The sequence below is a fragment of the Platalea leucorodia genome (genome assembly GCF_965183815.1).
Source record: "Platalea leucorodia genome assembly, chromosome: 4".
NCBI lineage: Eukaryota > Metazoa > Chordata > Aves > Pelecaniformes > Threskiornithidae > Platalea > Platalea leucorodia.
Window position 1 is genome coordinate 127,328,223 of NC_138826.1, and position 17,998 is coordinate 127,346,220.

Sequence of the window (17,998 nt, forward strand, 5' to 3'; positions counted from 1 at the left end):
CAGAGAGCTCTGGCCATGCCACGTTGCTCCAACTCTGTGGCTGCTCCAGATCTGATTTATTGAGGATTCCCTTGCTGGTTCTGCTCAGACCAGGTTTTTAGCAACTATTGGGCTCCATGAAATATCTCCATGAATTGGCCAAGAGGGCCAGTGGCATCCTGGCTTGTATCAGGACTGGTGTGGCCAGCAGGAGCAGGGCAGGGATGGTCCCCTTGCGCTGGGCACTGGTGAGGCCGCCCCTCGAATGCTGTGCTCAGCGCTGGGCCCCGCACCCCAAGGCGGCCATGGAGGGGCTGGAGCGTGGCCAGAGCAGGGCAGCGAGGCTGGGGCAGGGGCTGGAGCACAAGGCTGGGGAGGAGCGGCTGGGGGAGCTGGGGGGGCTCAGCCTGGAGAAGAGGAGGCTGAGGGGAGCCCTCATCGCTCTCTGCAAGGGCCTGAAAGGAGGCTGGAGCCGGGGGGGTCGGTCTCTGCTCCCCAGGAACAAGCGCTGGGACGAGAGGGAACGGCCTCAAGCTGCGCCAGGGCAGGGTTGGGTTGGGTATTGGGAAAAACTTCTTCCCCCAAAGGGCTGTCAGGCCCTGGCCCAGGCTGCCCAGGGCAGGGGCTGAGTCCCCACCCCTGGGGGGATTTAAAGAACGGATAGACGTGGTGCTTGGGGACGTGGTTTAGTGGTGGGCTTGGCAGCGCTGGGTTAACGGTTGGACTTGATGATCTTAAGGGTCTTTTCCAACCTTAACGATTCTATGATTCTATCTTAAATGAAATGACAATGTGAAAATAGTTTGGCTGCTTCAGAGCTGCTTTCAAGCATGAATCAAAGTAGGGTCCTGAGATCCCTAGGGTCATAGGAACTCTGTTAAGGTGTTTGCCAAATGGCTGGGAGCTGTATGTTCACACGGAGAAAGATTGTGGAGTCCAGCTTTCCTGCCGTCTTTTTCTGAGCGTTGTAGATGTCCGGAACTTTAATAAGGCCAAAAAGTTCCAGGCTAGAATGAGAGTTGAATTGAACGTGGATTGCTTAGTTCTACACATTTCTTAAAAATAAAATACACTTTTAACTTCTTATCAGATAGCAGCAAATATTGAACTTGTGCGTGTGTAGGTGGATGGGGAGAGTTAACTTAGAGGAGGAGCTGCTGAAGGTAGCTGAAGTCCATTTTAAAATGACCGTGAAACTGAACAAAATCTGTAGCTGGGATGTGCATTTGCGATTACAAAAGGAGGAATATACTGCAAATCCGTTCTGGCATTGAGTGTTCCGAGAGCGGTGCTCCCTGACATCTGCTTTCCAGCTGTTGAAAACTGTTGCAGATACCAATTTGAATATTTTAGGGAGTATTAATCATGTTTCGATGTCCTGGTGGTTTGCACGGTATTTTTTACTAACTGAACAGTGTTCTTTAAAAGAAAATAACACTGTCCAAACTTATACAGATACAGTGAAACTTATACAGATACAGTGAAAAAATACGGCATTGACCCGGACTGTGCTCGTGGGTTGGAGTTTTTTGGCCTGCAGCACCCTCTGCCGTTCTTCCAACAGACACTCTCAGGTCCAAGTCAGAAACTGGGATATTTAATGATTTTTGCAGCGGACGTATCTCAGTAATCCATGGGGGTCGTTGAGCCGCTGGTACGCTAAGGTTCCCCGAAGCTACTGTAATTATGTTAAAGCAGGCAGGTGCGGGCCTGCCGGCGTGTTTCTGGTTGTACGCCACCGTGCAGGATTCAGTCCCGTCCCAGGGTCTCGTCTCAGGCTGAGGGACCCAGTGGAATTCTTGGGTGGACGTAGGACTGGCATCCCAGAGCGGCTGGGTGCATTCTCTTTTTAATTAATGATGAGTTTGTGTTTTTTCAATAAGATTTGGTTCAGCTGGAGAGACCCGGTGAAAAAAAATCAAGGTAGCCTTTGTGCTGCATAGGTACCACGAGAGCTGCAGAATAACAGCCAGAGATTGCCGCGGTCGCCATGAAGCCTCAAAATACCAGGTCAACAAGATACCGATAAAGGTTGTGCACTCGGGTGTTGAATCAGACCTAAGAATGAAAATCCTACGGATTTTTTCAAATATTCAAAAATATACGACATAGTCTTTCCTCTCAAAGAGAGGAAGCCATTGCACTTAATACAGAAGTGAATATTGAGGGGACAAACGCAGGCGGCGTTGAGGGGTCGCAGGAGCGTCTCTGTCGGCGGCTGTCCCCTGGTGCCGCGCTGGGGCTGCAGAAGCGCTTCGGCACTCCCTGCCACCACTGACGCTTCTTTCCCTTCTTTTTGCAGTGCTCCCTTTGACAGGATCGCAGAGATAAACTTCAACATAGACGCTGACGATGACAGTGTAAGTGGGTATTTGGGGGTATTTATTTAATAGGACAGATCCCGGCAAGCGAGTTCGTGCTTGAATTAGCTGTTGTCATTTTGAAAGAAAAAAGGTTTGGTATGTTATTTTGGTAAATAAAAACTGGTAACTGGACTCGTAGCTGAGTCCGGTGAAGGAACTCGGGGCATTGCGTCTGCCCTTGGAGAATCTCCCTACATTTTATTGTGTTGCTGAGGATCTTCAGAGGTAGTACTCTGGACACTGGAGGAATCTTTCTCTCTCCCTCTCTGCAGTGTGAATCTATGGTCCTTATCTTCGCTTTGATAATCTTTCCATACACAGTCAAGGAAAAAATGCAAACAGAGAGGACTGGGTTTCTTATGGGTCTAAATATTGCCATGCTGCGTCTTGCCTTTTCTGTTTCATTGACCTAAATCAGTACCCATTGAGGAAGCTGAACAGGGGCTCAAGAGGTGATTCCAAGCTCATCTCCTGACCAAAGCTTATTTTAGTCAATACTAAGACTTAGGTTTCCTTAGTCTTAAAATACTTTTTTTCACATAAACAGTACTATGAAGAGTATTTTTTTTTTTTCCCCTCTCTTCTGGCTGCTCTAGACAGTGCTCTATAGATACAGAAAATTTGTTTTCTTTTTGAGTCTGCCAGCTAAGTCTGCAGCCACCGAGAGCTGTTTATATGCTTATCTTAACTTGTTTTTTTCCTGAGTAGACAGTTTTTGGGTGTGATGGAATTCTGATGCCGCTGTTGGTTTGGACCGCACGCCGTCTGGAAGACAGCACTGAGCCAGTCTTTTAATTGAGAGACCCCAAAACGCTGCAATAGGCAGATCATTTGTATAGTTACAGGGATACCTCGCTCTACCGGTGCCAGAAAACTCATTTCCAGAATGGGAGGTTGTATGTTTTGAAGGGGGGTGTGTGCACAGAAGTATTCTCATTCTTGCGTAGAAGCTCCCTGCAGTTCTGTTAGGAAGAATGCCGCCGCTGGAAGAAATTCCGCTGTGGATTTTTAGTCCAAGCGGGGCAGTTTGCGTATGTGGCATCCATCCCTTTATTCTCCAAGTTCCAAGCTGGTCAGTTCGCAAACGTCTTCTTCAGGGACTTGTTTCCAGCCCTCTTCTACGGTGACTTTATATCCCTGCCGCTGATGCGGGATGCGGAGCGCGCCGTGTAACAGAACAGCTGCGGAGCAGCGTGCAGGAGCTCCTGCTATTTTGGAAGCGGCGTAGGCTGAGATACCGTTGTGTTTCTTTCTTGATCTGTCACGGGCTTGGTGCTCCTGAGCATACGGTGCTATTATTACTCTTCCACAGCTGAACATTGCTTGTTGCCCAACTTGGGGTTTAAAAAGAAATAAATGCAAACACCTTCGTGGTATTAGTTGTGTACAAATGCTGTTCTATGAACTTCCTCATCGTTGAAGTTCTTGTTTCTGTCTCCGAAGAATGAATGGAATTTGATTTCTTTTTAATATTGTTTTAGCCCAATGCTTCCCTCTTTGAAGCCTGCTGCAATGAACGGATCCAACAATTCGATGATAATGAGGAGGAAGAAGATATCTGGGAAGAGAAGGAGATAACCTATGCAACCCAAGTCAAATCAAGAACACGGTAAGGTGAAAACAAAAGATCGAATTTCTTTTTCCCCCCAAATGCTGTGAAACTGTACATTTCAGTTAAGTGCATGCATAATTGTTTGTTATTTATGTGCTGTGAGGCCTTTTTCTGGCATAAAACAGTGCTTTACATGTCACACTTCTGCAAAAAGAGGTGGTGGTTTGTCGTGAACGTGAAACAAAGATCCAATTTGAGGGAATGCAGTAATGAGTCTGTTATCGAAGATATTAAAAACCCCCCACCCTTAGTTTGAAATACTCAGAACTTACTCCTTTCCTCCTGTTTGGAGAGGAGGAGGTTGAAAGAATTGTAAGACTGAGGGTAGTAGACAGAATATTCCTTTTCAGAATGTTAAAAGAAGAAAAGGAATGTTTTGCATGAGAATGAGTGACCTCCCATGGTGCATCTCTGGCATCACAAATCACAATTTTTCATCCCTTTGATATAGTCAGTTATTAAATAAAGTTACTTCTGTAATTCTAAGTCTGAAAATATGATAAAATGAGACGGGAAAAACGGCCACGACCTTAGCGTTCATTTGCCTGGCATCAATAAACTGATTGTCTCGTTCACCCGCAGAATTGCTGCCACAGTAGCGTTCCCCTTGTTTGCTCCTGTTTTGTCCGCTCCTATCAGCCTCCAGCCCCGAATATGTCGCTGCGACATATTTCCCATTACACCTCTGCAGATGCATTTTGACAAGTAAAGCACTTGGGGACTTCAGTGGAAATACCTAGAGGAGTGCCTGCTGGTGCCTGTCTGAGCTTTGGGTCTCTGGGGGCAAGAGGCCCTGGGGAAGCATTCGCATCACTTGGTGGGTTCAGTTTGTGCTTTCTGCCTGGGGCAGGAGGAGGCGGGCGAGGGATGAGCTGAAAGGGCTGCTGAAAGGGCTTTTCTGATTCTGAGTTCTGCGATTTAGATTTGGAGCGTCTCAGACCTCAGAGAGTTCGTCAAAAAGCGATCTTGAGAATGGAGATCATGACGGTAGCGTGGACTCCGAAGAGGAGGAGGAAACAGAACAGCAGCCGCCTCCTTCCTCAGCAAACAACAACAAGAATAATATTTCTGAGCAGAAGGACTCTGACTCCTCTGAAGGTAAAGAGTTTAAAACGGCATCATCCCATTTGAAAGGAGATCTGTAATCATCTCTGCAGAACAGCGGTTTGCAAACTGCCGGGTTTCCGTGGCTATTCTGTAATTGCACCCGTGCAGACGAGAGGCGTGAGCTTCAGCCTTCGGTTTTTGCCTCTGAAATATTGGTGAGATTGAGCCCTGCCCAGCTTCTTCAGAATAGCAGCGTGGTGCTTCCGTTATGCTAAGACAACCACGCAGGTACAAGTGCGATAATACTACTAGCTCTTTTAGTACAAATACTCATGAACAAAATATTAGTGGAGGATTATGACATTATCTCCTTACATTATATTATAGGAGCTTTATGCAGACCTTTGCCGAGTATCTCCACACTCCATGTATCTGCCTTTTCTGCCGAATTGCCTTTCTAGTTTTAGTTCGCATGTTGCAAACCCATTCTTACAATGCCTAAAGACTGTAGAGGGACAAGGATTTCCCGGATCACAATGCAAATAACGCTCTCTAAGTTCACGAGACACACAGTGTGGTCAGCAGAACAAATTCAGTCAAGTGAAATAAAGGGCCAAAAACGTTAACGTTCGTTCTTGTTTGCTGCAAGCATTTTGAGTTTAAAAATGTTTCTTTTTCTAGGTGATGTCTTTGTACTGTAACTGCGAGCATAATGCATATTTATTCAGTAATCAGTGCTCTACACCCGTTAGGTAGGGTCAGGTGTTTTCAGTTCTTATGAAGAAGAACCAGTACAAACGACGCACGTGGCAACCTGTGGATAGTGTGCGTCGGCTTAGTTACCCTTCCGGAGCCTTCGGTTCACATTTTGGTTCAGTTTTTGAGCGCGTGTGGACTTGGTGGATCTCTCCTGCTCTCGGTTTTGTTGCGTGCAGACCAGTTTGCACAACAGACCTCTGCAATCCTTTCCCTTTCTTGAGAAAAGGCAATGGAAAACGCTTTTTAAAAACTTGTGATCTGTAGGAGTAGAAGTACGTTCTAATGAATAAGGAGTAGGCTGGGACTGTAAAAAACAAGTTATGTTCTTAGTTTTGCTCAAGATCGCTTCTGTGATCTTAAACATTTTAATCCGTGTATCAATTCCTTACCTGTAATGGCCAGAATTAAACGGTGATTGAGACGGTTGAAAGCGGTGCCACGTAGCTTCTGACAGGGAACTGGGGTGCTTAGAGTTCAGCTGAAAAGCACTGGCTCAAAGACTGAAGACATTCGTAGTGTCACTTTTCTTAATTGATGCTCCTCTCCTGTGGATAACGTTAATATTTATCCGAACAGGGATTTTCAGGCTGATTGTCTATAACGTGCGAGACAGGCAGCTTCCTGTAGATTTTGAAGGAGTGCCATTGGATGGGCTTTCTCTTTCGGTCTCTGGGATCGCTTTGGAATATTTTGGGGATGGCCAAAGCTTCCGAGAACTCGCAGGGATTCCAGTCCGCTGTTCTGTGTCCCCAGGGTCTGGATGGACGGCCGTGTTCGAGCCCGTCAACTCGAAGCCCCCCGCACCCTGTGTTGCCATGGACGTTGGCTCGAGCGTTTGGGATTCGGCAGCCCCAGAGAACACCGCGCCGGAGGAGAAAGGATGGGCAAAGTTTACAGACTTCCAGCCTTTCTGTTGGTAAGAGGCACGCGTTCTTTCAATTTCTTTATAACTTTGGAATGAAAGAATATTTGAAATATGGTTTGATGGAGTACACTGACTGTCATCTTTTCTTCCTCCCTTCCCCTTGCCACACTTTTTATTTTTTGATATTGTCTGAGTATTCTGGATCGGGGCTTCATGCTTCCCTTTGCCTTCCAGTGCTTCTAACTGGTGTTAGCATTCATGTCTTAGGATACAGGAATACTGTAGGTATCACCACTGCTGCTACACTGAGGGTATAAAATAAGTAAATTTTTAAATAAATAAATAAGTAAATAAGTAATAAATAAATAAGTAAATAAGTAAGTTTTTTAGAAGTTACAAATATTTATGTAAAGAAAGAGTAAGCCCTAATGATATTTAGAAGCACAACCAAGACATCTGTACTTCATTCTCAAGGCTTTCCTCCCCTACTTTAGCTCAGAATCAGGTCCGCGATGCAGTTCTCCTGTCGACACAGAAAGCAACGATTCGGATGGAAACCCGAAGCAGAGTCAAGACAAGAACCGTAAGTGAGAACCTGACAAGACAAAACAGATGTATTTATTTAAGCTGTTTGAAATTCTGCATAGCGTACCAAGTCTAGTAGGGAAAGCTTCCCCCCAGTGCCGTCTGCCGTGTCTTACTTGAAGGCTCTCTTTCGTAGAGGGATCCATCTATTAAAATCAGAAATCCTGCATCTTTGTTGGGATAATATTATTCAGCAAGAAAAGGATGAAATTTAAGTTAGTAAGAGTTGATGTCACAGAGACGATTCATTTATAAACTGTTCGAAAGTCCTGTTTTAGCTGTATGCTTGATTATAAAATTATTTGCCAAAAAGTACCGGGTTAGGGTAAGTTATGCTGTTGGTAACTGTGCCGGGCCAGCTGGTTAGCTTCCGTCTGACTCCTTTCCCTCCTCCTTTCTGAGCAAGGACAAATAAAATTTAACAAAGGACTTTGATGGAATTGAATTAAACTTTTGTCTGTAGTGACCACTGAAAGGTGGGTGATGCTGGAAGGGGTAGGACGGTACCTTTTGCTGCCCCGTGCATTTTCTGGTGTCCTGCCCCAGCGGAGCTGGAGATTCACTTGGGTAGCGCTCAGCCCGCCCGTGACGGCTGCTTCATGTATGCGCGGCGTGTAAGTCTGCCCAGGTGGTGACCTTCGGTCGGGCGCTGCGCGTTACACCAAGTGGTGTGAGCAGGTACCGGCTTTGGGAAGAAAAAACGCTTTGAGACTGCAACGCTTCTTTGCCACTTCTGCGAGAGGCTTTCCTTGCAGGTGGGATCAAAGCCAGTGAACGCTGCAGAAGCATAGCTGCTTCAGCGGTGCCAGCACGAGTTCTCAGAGCCAGGTCGCAGTCAGCGGGGACCCGGGGCCTGCCTTGCTCCTCCGTTCAGAGTTACCACTGTGCAAGAGGAGAAGAAAACAGCCTCCTCCGCTCTTTGTATTAAACACAGACGTGAGGTGGCGGGGGGGGAACGCTGATTTGCGGGGTTGGGTTTTTTTCCTTACTTGCAAAAATAATATTGCACGCTGCGGGATGTGCACAGAAGCTATCATCTCAAAATTTGCAATAGTTACTCTGTTTTACACCACCCTACTTGGGGTTGTACCTGGGGAGTTGTTCCTCTGGTTTTGTTCATTTTGCAACGCGAATTATTTGCTTTCCTCAGTCAGCACTGCCTCTCCCTGCGTTTGGAACGTCTGTGTCACGAGGAAAGCGCCGCTGGTGGCCTCAGACAGCAGCTCCTCCGGAGGCTCCGACAGCGACGAGGAGGAGGATAAAGCCGATATCGTCACAGAAACCATCAGCACGGGCTCGGGCCAGGAAACCATCAAGCTGACTATGGATGCTAAAAACGAGAAGGCTGTTTTCACCAGGTGCGAAAGGAATCTCCTTGGGCTGGGGTCCGGCTCTGCCCCGGGCTTAGCCCCTTCGTGGCTAGGGGCTAATGTATTACTTTTCCCTTTCAGACACCATGGTTCCAAATGTCCCGTGTAAGGAAGTCTTACGGCTTTCTTGCCGCAGGGGTTTTGTTTTAAGAAAAACTTTATAAACTGTATATTTTAAGAAACGCGTGTGGCTCGTTTTAGCCGCTGAGCCGCGTCGCAGAGGCATCGCCTGGCTGGCTGCGCGAGAGCCCCGGGCCTGGGCTCGGGGCAGGGATGCCGGGTCTGGTCACGCAGGAGAGTCGAGCAAAGCCTCGCGTGACGGCAAGTGCACGGTCTGACGCGGAATCAGCCTGCTGTCTTGCAGGGGGAAGATTTAAATGTCTCAAGCTATCATTTTCCCCTCGTTATCAAAGTGGTGCATTATAGACAATAAATGATATAAAATGAAAAATGCCAGAAAAAGATACAGCAGGTCCCGTGATTGTTAGCTTTTGGGCAGCAGTTTGGTTGGAATTGCACGTGCCCCAATCTAGCCTACTCTAATCATTTAAGAGGGGAAGTTGCTTTTCAAAACAGTAAGCATCTAGTTCACTTTGGTGCATCCAGAAATATTACCCAATTTTAAGATATTTGGGTTTTTTCCTCATATTCCTTACAAGTATGTAGGGTATGATTTAACTAGTTGGAGTCCTTGTGTTTTACACATCTGACTCAGGAACAGGTATTTACTTTTTATAATGTTGTGCTTATGTGACTTTTTTGGATAGTCAACGTGAGCTGCTTGGCATGTGTACGCGCTCCAGCAAATAGCTACTAGGGGTTTCAAAGCAGTGGCTCAGAAAACAAGTGGGGTTACAGAGCTGGGTAAAATTATGGGAGGAGGTTAACCAAAGGTACATTTGGTTAGGCAACTCTGCATTGAGTTTTAATAACATGACTGTGTTTTATTTTGGACGTCCACCTCAAATGGCCTTTACTCTTCATACCTGAAATGAGTGAGATGCCTGAGATTCCTTGGCTTGCAGCTTCTGAAGAACTGTTCTGATAAATTGAGTTAGTTTGTGTGCGCAGGGATGGCGTGGCCAAGCAGACTGGCTTCACGAAAAATGGAAGATGAGGACAATAAGAATACTGCCCGCTGTGCTAAAAGCAGCATCTCCTTTTCCAGTTTTCATTGCAGTTGAATTACATCTAATTAAATCCAGTCGCATGTGTATCTAAACCAAACTCTGTGCTCCAGATGTTTTTCCTCTCTGAATGCATGGTGTTTGTGAGTATTACACATGTGACTGTCTCGATTCACAGCAGCAGTGTGAATTTATTTGGCATGTTGTCACGTCTTCCATTTATTTCCTAGCAGGTAGGGAAGGGTTTTGTTTTTTTTTTTTTTTTTTCCTGATTTGGCTGGTTAGATGTTGTGGGCTATGCTGCTGTTTCAGGCGATGTAATTTTGAATGTGTTTTTCTGCCTAAATAAGTGTATATATCCCGAGCACTTTCAATAAGAACAAGGCTTCCAGAACCTGCTTGGTTTTGCATGACTGCAATTCTACAAAACTAATTCCATTTTGGCAAAGAAAGTAAATACTTGAATAACCACAGTCTCCACTTTAAAGGTGTCTGTAGCTTTCCACAGCTATAACTGTAGCCAAAAATCAAAATAGCAGCTGTGGGAAGACAGAAACCTGTTACATAGATGGCGATTTCAGCTGCTCCAGATCTGTTAGCAGCCAGCTTTCTCCCAGGGTATGAGTTGCCGTGTTGACCAGTGACGATAATGGAAACTTGCTGGTCTCCTCGGCTCTCCCAGGCCAGTCTCCCTTCTGTTGGAACAGATGCAGTTAAACTCAAATGGCCTGTATTAATTTCTTACCACGTTCCTTAATGATTCCAAGGAAATGACCTATGCTAAAAGTTTAAGAATTTTTCAGATTGAATATGTGGTTCTTGATGACTTTCCACAAGCGCCTCCCCAGCAGTGCCAAACTCCTACCACGCCGCAGCCCTGTTTCTGTAGAAATGGGTCTTCCCTCTCCTTTTTGCCCCCCCCTGCAATACCGAAATCTCCGCTGGAGATCTTTAATGCTCCTGGGAGCTACACAAGGGCTCTGTGGATCTGCCATCACTAGGGCCGTGACAGATCGAGGCGCTCCAGTACGCGCCTTCGATAGCCTCCGTGGTCGTCTTCGGCACTGCTGATGCTTCTCTGCCTGCCCGCGCCGCCCCAGAATTTGAACTCTGGAAAGTTAATTATTTGTCCTCGTCTGGCTTAGTAGAACATCCCTCATGGCCGTTCTGCTTAAAGTAGCCGTGTTAGTAGTTTAAAAACCATACACAAAGGTGTTTCAGATGGATTTAGGTAACTTCTCTACTTTAAATGTATTTAGCTAACTTCCTTTCCCATATCGAATTCTATCTGGTAGTTTCTTGTGAAAAAATAAGTAGTTTTGCAGAAGTTCTCTGACTAAAGAGCTTCCAGTATTGCCAAATCTCGCTCTTCGATACCTTCAGAACGTGGGCGTTAGGCTTGAGAAGGACGCTTTTTACGGAGTATTGAATCTTCTGCTTTTTTGTATATTGATCTGAATTGTATGTGGGAAACGCCGTGTTCGGTACAATCTCTTTGAAATAGCTTTTAAAATGTTCCTGCGTATTCTCCTGGCAGGAGCACCGCCTCAGGATACGGTTGCAAAGTTAACTCTTTTGTCTGTTTTTTCAGCAATCTTTACTGTTTTCTTTTTCTTCCTTTCTTTGCTTTCTTTCTATTCCTGCCTCTCTTGCTGCCCTTCTCTCTCGCTGTGGGTATTGCTCAGAGTATTTAGACCTGCAGTCAGAGGGTATGTATGACGGTGACCTTCTCAGGGTTCCAAACATCCACCTGACAAGTAGTTTCTCCCATTAGTTCCTTCATACTGGGCTGGGAAATGAGCTGTTGGACCGCTGGACTGGGAAAGCTCATCTTTTCACAATCAATTAAATTCTATTTCGAAAACCTGAATTCGAGGTTGCGTATAGTCCTTTGTGAAAGTACGTGCAGAGTCAACATAGCCGCTGACGAACCATTAAAAAGCAAATACGCTGTTTAGTAGTTTCACGCATCATGGCCTTGAGCTTCTGCCGTTCCACCTGTTTGTGAGCTCTTTCTGCAAATAGGATTATTTTTTTTTTAGTCTGTAAAAGGGAGGTTCCTGCTCTGGTTCAGGATGGCTGTAGGAGAGCCTCGCTGACTGCAGTTTGCTGACGCACGCGCTCTGGAATCGCTGCCTGCCCTAGATGGGGGGGTGGTCAAGTCTCTTGAGGCTTTCTCACAACAGCACTAACAAATATTTTACTTGTATGCCGTAATACGCCATAAAATAATGGTTGGTGTGTTTTCCAAAGGCTTTTTTTTTTTTTCTTTTTTTACAAAATACTTCCCCCCCCCAAGTTTTCTTTCTGTTTTAAATTGTGGGGTTTTACTAATTATTTTCTAGAATTTGTCCATTTAAATGATTTCTCCCAGTCACTGTGCAAGCTAGCAAGACTTTGCTGTAATTTCTGGATGAGATCAGAGACAAAAAGAGAAACTCGCTGTCCTAAGCATGTCTCATGACTGTTTCATTTGAAGGGGAGTCTGTTAGGGCAAGCACGTAAACGGTCATAGCCAGAAAGCAGAGCCCCCCGACGAACGGCAATGCCGGCCTGACTTCTCTGAGCAGAGGTTCAGGAAAGGTAGCTCATCCAGAGACTGACGGCTTTCAGATTTGTAAGCTGTGTGGTAATTTAAAATAGTCGTAATTACAACACGTACTTATTTAACTTACCGTTTTCATAATCAACGATGCCATTTTAACAAACTTCTGAAAGTTTCCTGCCTCTTTCATAAGTGGGCGAGGACGTATTGCCTTTATCTCGCAGGAGCTGTACTTTTTGCCAGAAAAATGTACTCATTTTCAAGCCGTTAACGAGCGATGCGAGAGGCGGCGTCCCTGCCAGGGTTTGGCTGGATGAGCGCTCCCGAAGCTGTTCAGAGCAAGCTGCGAAGGCCTCGGAAATTTCTGCAAGGCTTTGCTGAAGTTGCAGAAGCAACGGATGAACGAGAGGGGGGAAGCGTGGGGGCTCCGCGGCGGCGTTAGCCCGGGCAGCTCCCCCCGCTCGGGTTCACCCGCCTGCGCGTAGCAGAGCAAACAGCCACGAGACTTGCATCGAACGGGGAAAGCGGCGTGACGGATGCAGACGTGTGTGCACCGCGAGCAGTGCTTTTTGTGGGAAATGGCTTGCATTTCCGTGTCTGTGCGCTTAATTTTTAATTGTTTGATATTAACCTGGGCTTTTGCATTTCTTCTTTATGACCTTCAAAAGCTATCTGAAGTATTTTGCTGCTGAATTGTTCAAATAAGCCGCCTAAGCAGCTTCTTAAAAGATGAGCTGCACTGAAAAAATAATAATAAAAAAATCCAGCTTTTACTGTGCATGGTGATCGTGGGCTTGGGATGTTCGTAACTTTTAATTTCTCTTTCAGTTTATTAACTTTACCTGAAATGCTTTTTTCCCCTTTAATCTTTTCTTTTCTTTTTTTTCCCCCAATGGTTGAATACATTTACTGTCCCTTCTCCCTAGTGCCTCCTCACCCGCCCAGCTCAGATAAGCAGCTGAACCAGAAAGTGTAGAGGGGAGGCTGGAATCCATCTGAACGATAGTGGTTGCTGTCTTAAAACCAGATATATTTCTTCTGTGTCGTACATTCATTTAGTACGTTCCTCAGCTCTGTAGGCAGACGCTGTAGGTGCCGCAGCCGTTTCCTTAGAACTGAGGCGAAAATGAGGCAACACGAGCAATTTCTGCGTTGCGCAGACATTTCTGCGATTTCTGCATTGCAGTTTCTGTAAAACCACTGTAAAAGTCTCCTCTTGTTTCTGATCACACATGGTTCTGGGATGAAAGTACTTCACTTGCGTTCTGACAGCAGTGACACCCCTAAATTGCTGAAACAGCTCAGAAATAGCAGCTGGCAGCGGTCGCTCTGGGCGTGGGGGCGCGGGGGTCCCCGGGCCCGGGCCAGGCGCTTGCGCAGGGCGGCTGGTGGCGTTGGCTGTTACTGAGCAAGGAGTTTCGGTGCAGCGTCCGCTTACACACAGTAGAGAAAACAATCCTCCAGTTTCCCAAGCTGAGTGGAGTGACGTTGTCACAGTGGATGTTTTGAGCTCTCCCATCTTGGGATACGTTTTTCTTTCCTGTGCCTGCCGACTGTTGGTCTTGCACGGCGGTCGGGTTCGCCATCGCACGTGACGAGCATGAAACATCAGCACGAGAAGCGGTTGCCTCGCTTGTCTCTCGTTTTGCCGCCTGACTGCGAAGAGTCGCTGGCATGCTTTGGACAGCCGATGAGGGGGAACGAGCATGCTGCGGGCGTGGGGCACGGCGCATGACACCACCATTTTTGTAAAATTTGGCTGCATGTCAGTGCGCATTTATTCAGAAGGAAACGTAAAAGTGACTAACCGGAGATCCCATTTCACCGGAAAACTTTTCCGGTCGAAGATGAACGCTTAGTGCAATAATTGGCGTCGATGGGATCTTCTAAGCTGACCTAAGCGTTGGCCTTGTTAATGGAAGATTGCATGTAAATTTGGAAGCCAGACCTCCCGTCTTGCCTGACTTTGTCTAATCAACAGCCAACAAATCATTTTCCAGCGTGTTGAGAAGTACATGTGTAGCATGGCTGCCCTCGCATCTCCCGCCGTGTCTTGTGGCTGCTCATTGCAGAGCCTGGGGTTTAAGGGCTCGCTTGTGGGCTCAGCACGAGCCTGCCGTTTAGGTACGCTTTTTATACGTGTCTTGCTTCTCTGTTTATGGTGCCACTGTTTTTCCTAGTCTGTCTTCACGGTGTTTTGTTGTCTATGATACTCGTTGTTTACCAAAGAGACTAGAGGATATCTAAAGTGTATCCCAGGAGCCACAGTAGTGAGCTTCAGAGGTGGGTAGACTTGAACTCCAAGGCTGCTGAAGTATCAAATCCTCCTTCCCTGAAATACGTCAAGCTCTTCGCTCGTTTGGGACTACAGCCTGGATTCTTACAGACCCTTTGGCAATGAGATGTAGATCAGCATTGCGCTTAGCGTCGGGCAGAGCTACCTTAGGTGCTGCCGCACGTGGATTTCCATCTGGCGCTACAATTCGGGGTCAGTTGGGCTTATTTGAACCACCAGCAAAGCTGCGACAGCTTACTTTGTCTTGCTAAATCCGAAAGGCCCTCCGTAAACCGACCGGTGGAAAAGCAGGGTGAGAGCATGATGTGTTTTGCAGTAGTGCTGTTGAAATGGGTGTTAAAAAGAAGTTTGCGTAATGAAACTGGGCAAGAGAGAGGTGCTAAAAAAAAAATTGCAATGCTGAAGTATTTTCTTTATAAAGCTGGTGGAAATCTACAGGAAGAACTGAATTATTATCAAAAGTTAAGTGAGCTCCTGACGTTTTCATCTTCATAAATAGAACAACATAGCACTTTATTTTAACTGGGTATCAGGTTTGATATAGAATGGTTTTATGACAACTTTGGTGATTACGAAGTGTGAACTTTGCTGAATCCTGTGTTTCTAAGAAGAAATGGCACTTCAAGGGAAGCAGTTGCATTGTCGGTTTGAGGAAGCTTCGCATTTGCAGGTTTTGAGCATTAGAGCAAAAAAGAATGAACAACCGGTTTGTAGCACCTACGGTCGGGAAGGAGGAGATATAATATTTCTTATTTACGTGTATTATATTACAGGTAGTAATAGCTGAGAGCTCCATGCTATCTTCATGGCAGATTTTTCTCTAAGAAGCTGACGTAGTTGAAACTCATTCCTTGCAAGCGCTGCAAGTTTTCGGTAGCGTGTGAAAAGCAAATCTCTGCAAAGCACTCCCGCGAGCGCAGGAGGAGCGAGGCCTACACCCTGTGCGGGCTCGTCCCCGCTGGGCTCCCAGCAGCGGTGGGACCTTCCCCAGCGGCAGCTGGGAGCCGGAGTTCGTTTTCTCAAGTCCCTTGTCTAAAAACAACGCGTTTGGGAAAGGTGACGGGAAGCCGCCTTGAAACCAGGTGGAATACCGTCACGGCTTTCCATGACTACCTTCTCTTCCCGTTGTTGGTGCGAAGGGAAAACCCGTTCCCGTTTGCCAGTGGGAGGCAGTACGTGTGTACGTGTGTGCGTGCATCTTGCACAGACACCGGCGGCTTTGAGCAGAAGTGTGTCGGTAGCCTCCCTTGTTTAACGTACGCATCAGTTAACAGGAAATAAGAGCTTTTGAAGAAGTAGTAGTTTGAATACTTCTTAGCTTAAAATTATTATTGTAATTTATCACGTCATTATTCTAAGTGAAATCCGAGTGCTTGGCAGCGCACATCACCCAGAGGAGACGTGATGGTACCTGCCTCAAGGAACTTGCTGCCTTAGTAGACAAACCGTAGGTGACGTTTAGGGTATGAACTACATCGGGTAACAAACACATCAGGCAGGGTAAGGGAGAATGGCTGACGTGTGTCCCTTTCGCTCGCTTTGCCGTCCCCTGCCGTGCCTCGAAGCAGTCTGTGGGACGTGTCGCTGGAGGGTGTCCCTCGCTTCGTCACCCTCGGGGGACCGTGGCCAGAGCGCTCTGACGTTGGCTCCGGCAGGAGGCATGCCGTGCCAGTGCCTGTGATGGCACCCAGGTGTTGACCCGCCCTGGACATTCCCAGCTGATTAATTGCCTGCTCTCTTCGCTCTGCCGGACACCAGGCAGTAATGGTCCACTGCCGCCACAAACTTTCTGCTGTCTCTAGACCCCGAGATTATGTTCTTAAAGTTCTGCAGAAGCCCTGTTGCATGAAGGTCAAGTAGAGACTGCCCTGTTCAGGACGCTTTCAGCTCAGCTGTGTTGTGCCTGCGGTGAAGCAGACTTGATCAGCTCCGCTAAGCCCCATGTTCACCGGGCACAGGTGAGGAGAACACCACCAGGCGCTGCCAGGGCTGTCCCGAAGCAACCGGCCGGTGGTTAGGAGGAGACGTCTCCAACTTATTGTATGCAAACTCTGCTCTAACCTTCTAGAGAGCAAGATGACTGGGCCTAGTAAAGCAGGTCATATTTCCTAGTCTTATTTTCTGATTAGACGGAAGAGCTGGGACATTCAGCCTGCGCGCTGGGGGTGGGTGGGTATCTCAGAAAGCACTGCGGTGCTTGTCGAAAGAGAGGAGTCTCTGTTACAAGTGACCTCCAGAGCAGTATTTACAAACGTGGTGGTTAAGTTGCAGGATTTGGCGAGGATGTTGAACTTGGGGAACATAAAGGAAAATTGTCCCGGCTCTTGTGTTGGAAAGCCCCGTGGGCATGGCCGTAGGTGGCATCCGCGAGTTGTTTGTGCTCAGTGCTTGTCCATTGTGAAAGAAGACACAATTCTGGACAGAGTCACGCTTGCTGTTGGAATATTTGTACAAGTGGCTTTGAATTAAAGCTTTAAAATTCCCCGTTCTTTCTGGAGTGGGAAGTATGAGAGGTCTGTTTGCAGAGCTTAACTAAGAAGAGCCTACAGCAGAGACAGACACTGTTGCCGATAACTCTTCTTCCTTAGCCTGCCTTAACCCGCCCAGGAGAGCGCGGCTGTGTTGCGTGCCGGTGATGTGCTCTGCCCTGCCCGCGGCCCCGCCGGGGTTCGGAGGACGTAGCCGGGCTGTTTGGGGACATGAGCTGCACCGCGCATCGACTGCGCGGGCAGCAGGGCCGTACCAGGCTGGCGTTTAAGGGACGCGGCTAGCTGCAAAAAATAAGCTGACCAGAGGAATACTAATGCAAAATATTTATAGGTACTAGAGTTTATTCTGGGCCAGAATTAGATATTGTTATTAACCCTCCTGCGTGGGTGATGGTATTCTGTGTTCCGCACCGGCTCCTCGTTTTGTTCCACCCCGTTAGCTTGGCCTCCGCGTGTCCTCCCGCAGCGGTTTGCGTGCCCGGCTTTGCTTCTCCCTGAGCCTGTCGGAGAGAGAAATTTCCATGCCCCCTTCGTGGTCAGGTAGCCTCAGGACTTCGTAACATCGGAATCCTTGTGTCATGGAAATTTTAGTGATTGAATTTAAGCAGTTTATCTTTGAGCAATTTAAATCTCCTGAGCTCCAGTTTCTTGTGTGGGAAGTCATTTTCTAATGACGTTTCTGGCAATTTAGTTCAATTCTCTGCTGTCTCATCTATCCCCTGCAGTTTCTCTAAGGTATATTTTTGTACTTGCGGTATTTCTTTTTAAGAGCATGTTAGCCCTTTAGGAAGATAAATGTTTTGATCTCGTTATTCCTCATTTTTTATGTATTTTTTTTTTTTTCCAGAGCACACAGAAAAGTAGCTACAGAAATAGAACCTTGATCTCAAAATCTCTTATCACATGTCTTAATTACCAGACTGTGATTACGTGTGTGCAGTACAAACTTCCCCGGCAGCTG

The 17,998-nt window shown here is 46.9% G+C and overlaps 1 protein-coding gene across 7 annotated transcripts in view; it reads left to right on the plus strand.

Moving 5' to 3' along the window:
- Nucleotides 1-17,998, plus strand: part of PPP6R2 (protein phosphatase 6 regulatory subunit 2) — a 111,663-nt gene that overhangs the window by 89,123 nt on the left and 4,542 nt on the right. For 6 of the 7 annotated variants that reach the window (XM_082308178.1, XM_082308182.1, XM_082308181.1 and 3 more), the window contains 6 exons: nt 2,282-2,339; nt 3,824-3,951; nt 4,877-5,052; nt 6,514-6,676; nt 7,120-7,208; nt 8,361-8,568. In XM_082308178.1, the coding sequence (XP_082164304.1) occupies nt 2,282-2,339; nt 3,824-3,951; nt 4,877-5,052; nt 6,514-6,676; nt 7,120-7,208; nt 8,361-8,568 (822 nt within the window). The remainder of the gene's footprint in view (nt 1-2,281; nt 2,340-3,823; nt 3,952-4,876; nt 5,053-6,513; nt 6,677-7,119; nt 7,209-8,360; nt 8,569-17,998) is intronic. The other variant, XM_082308183.1, reaches the window with a different exon arrangement.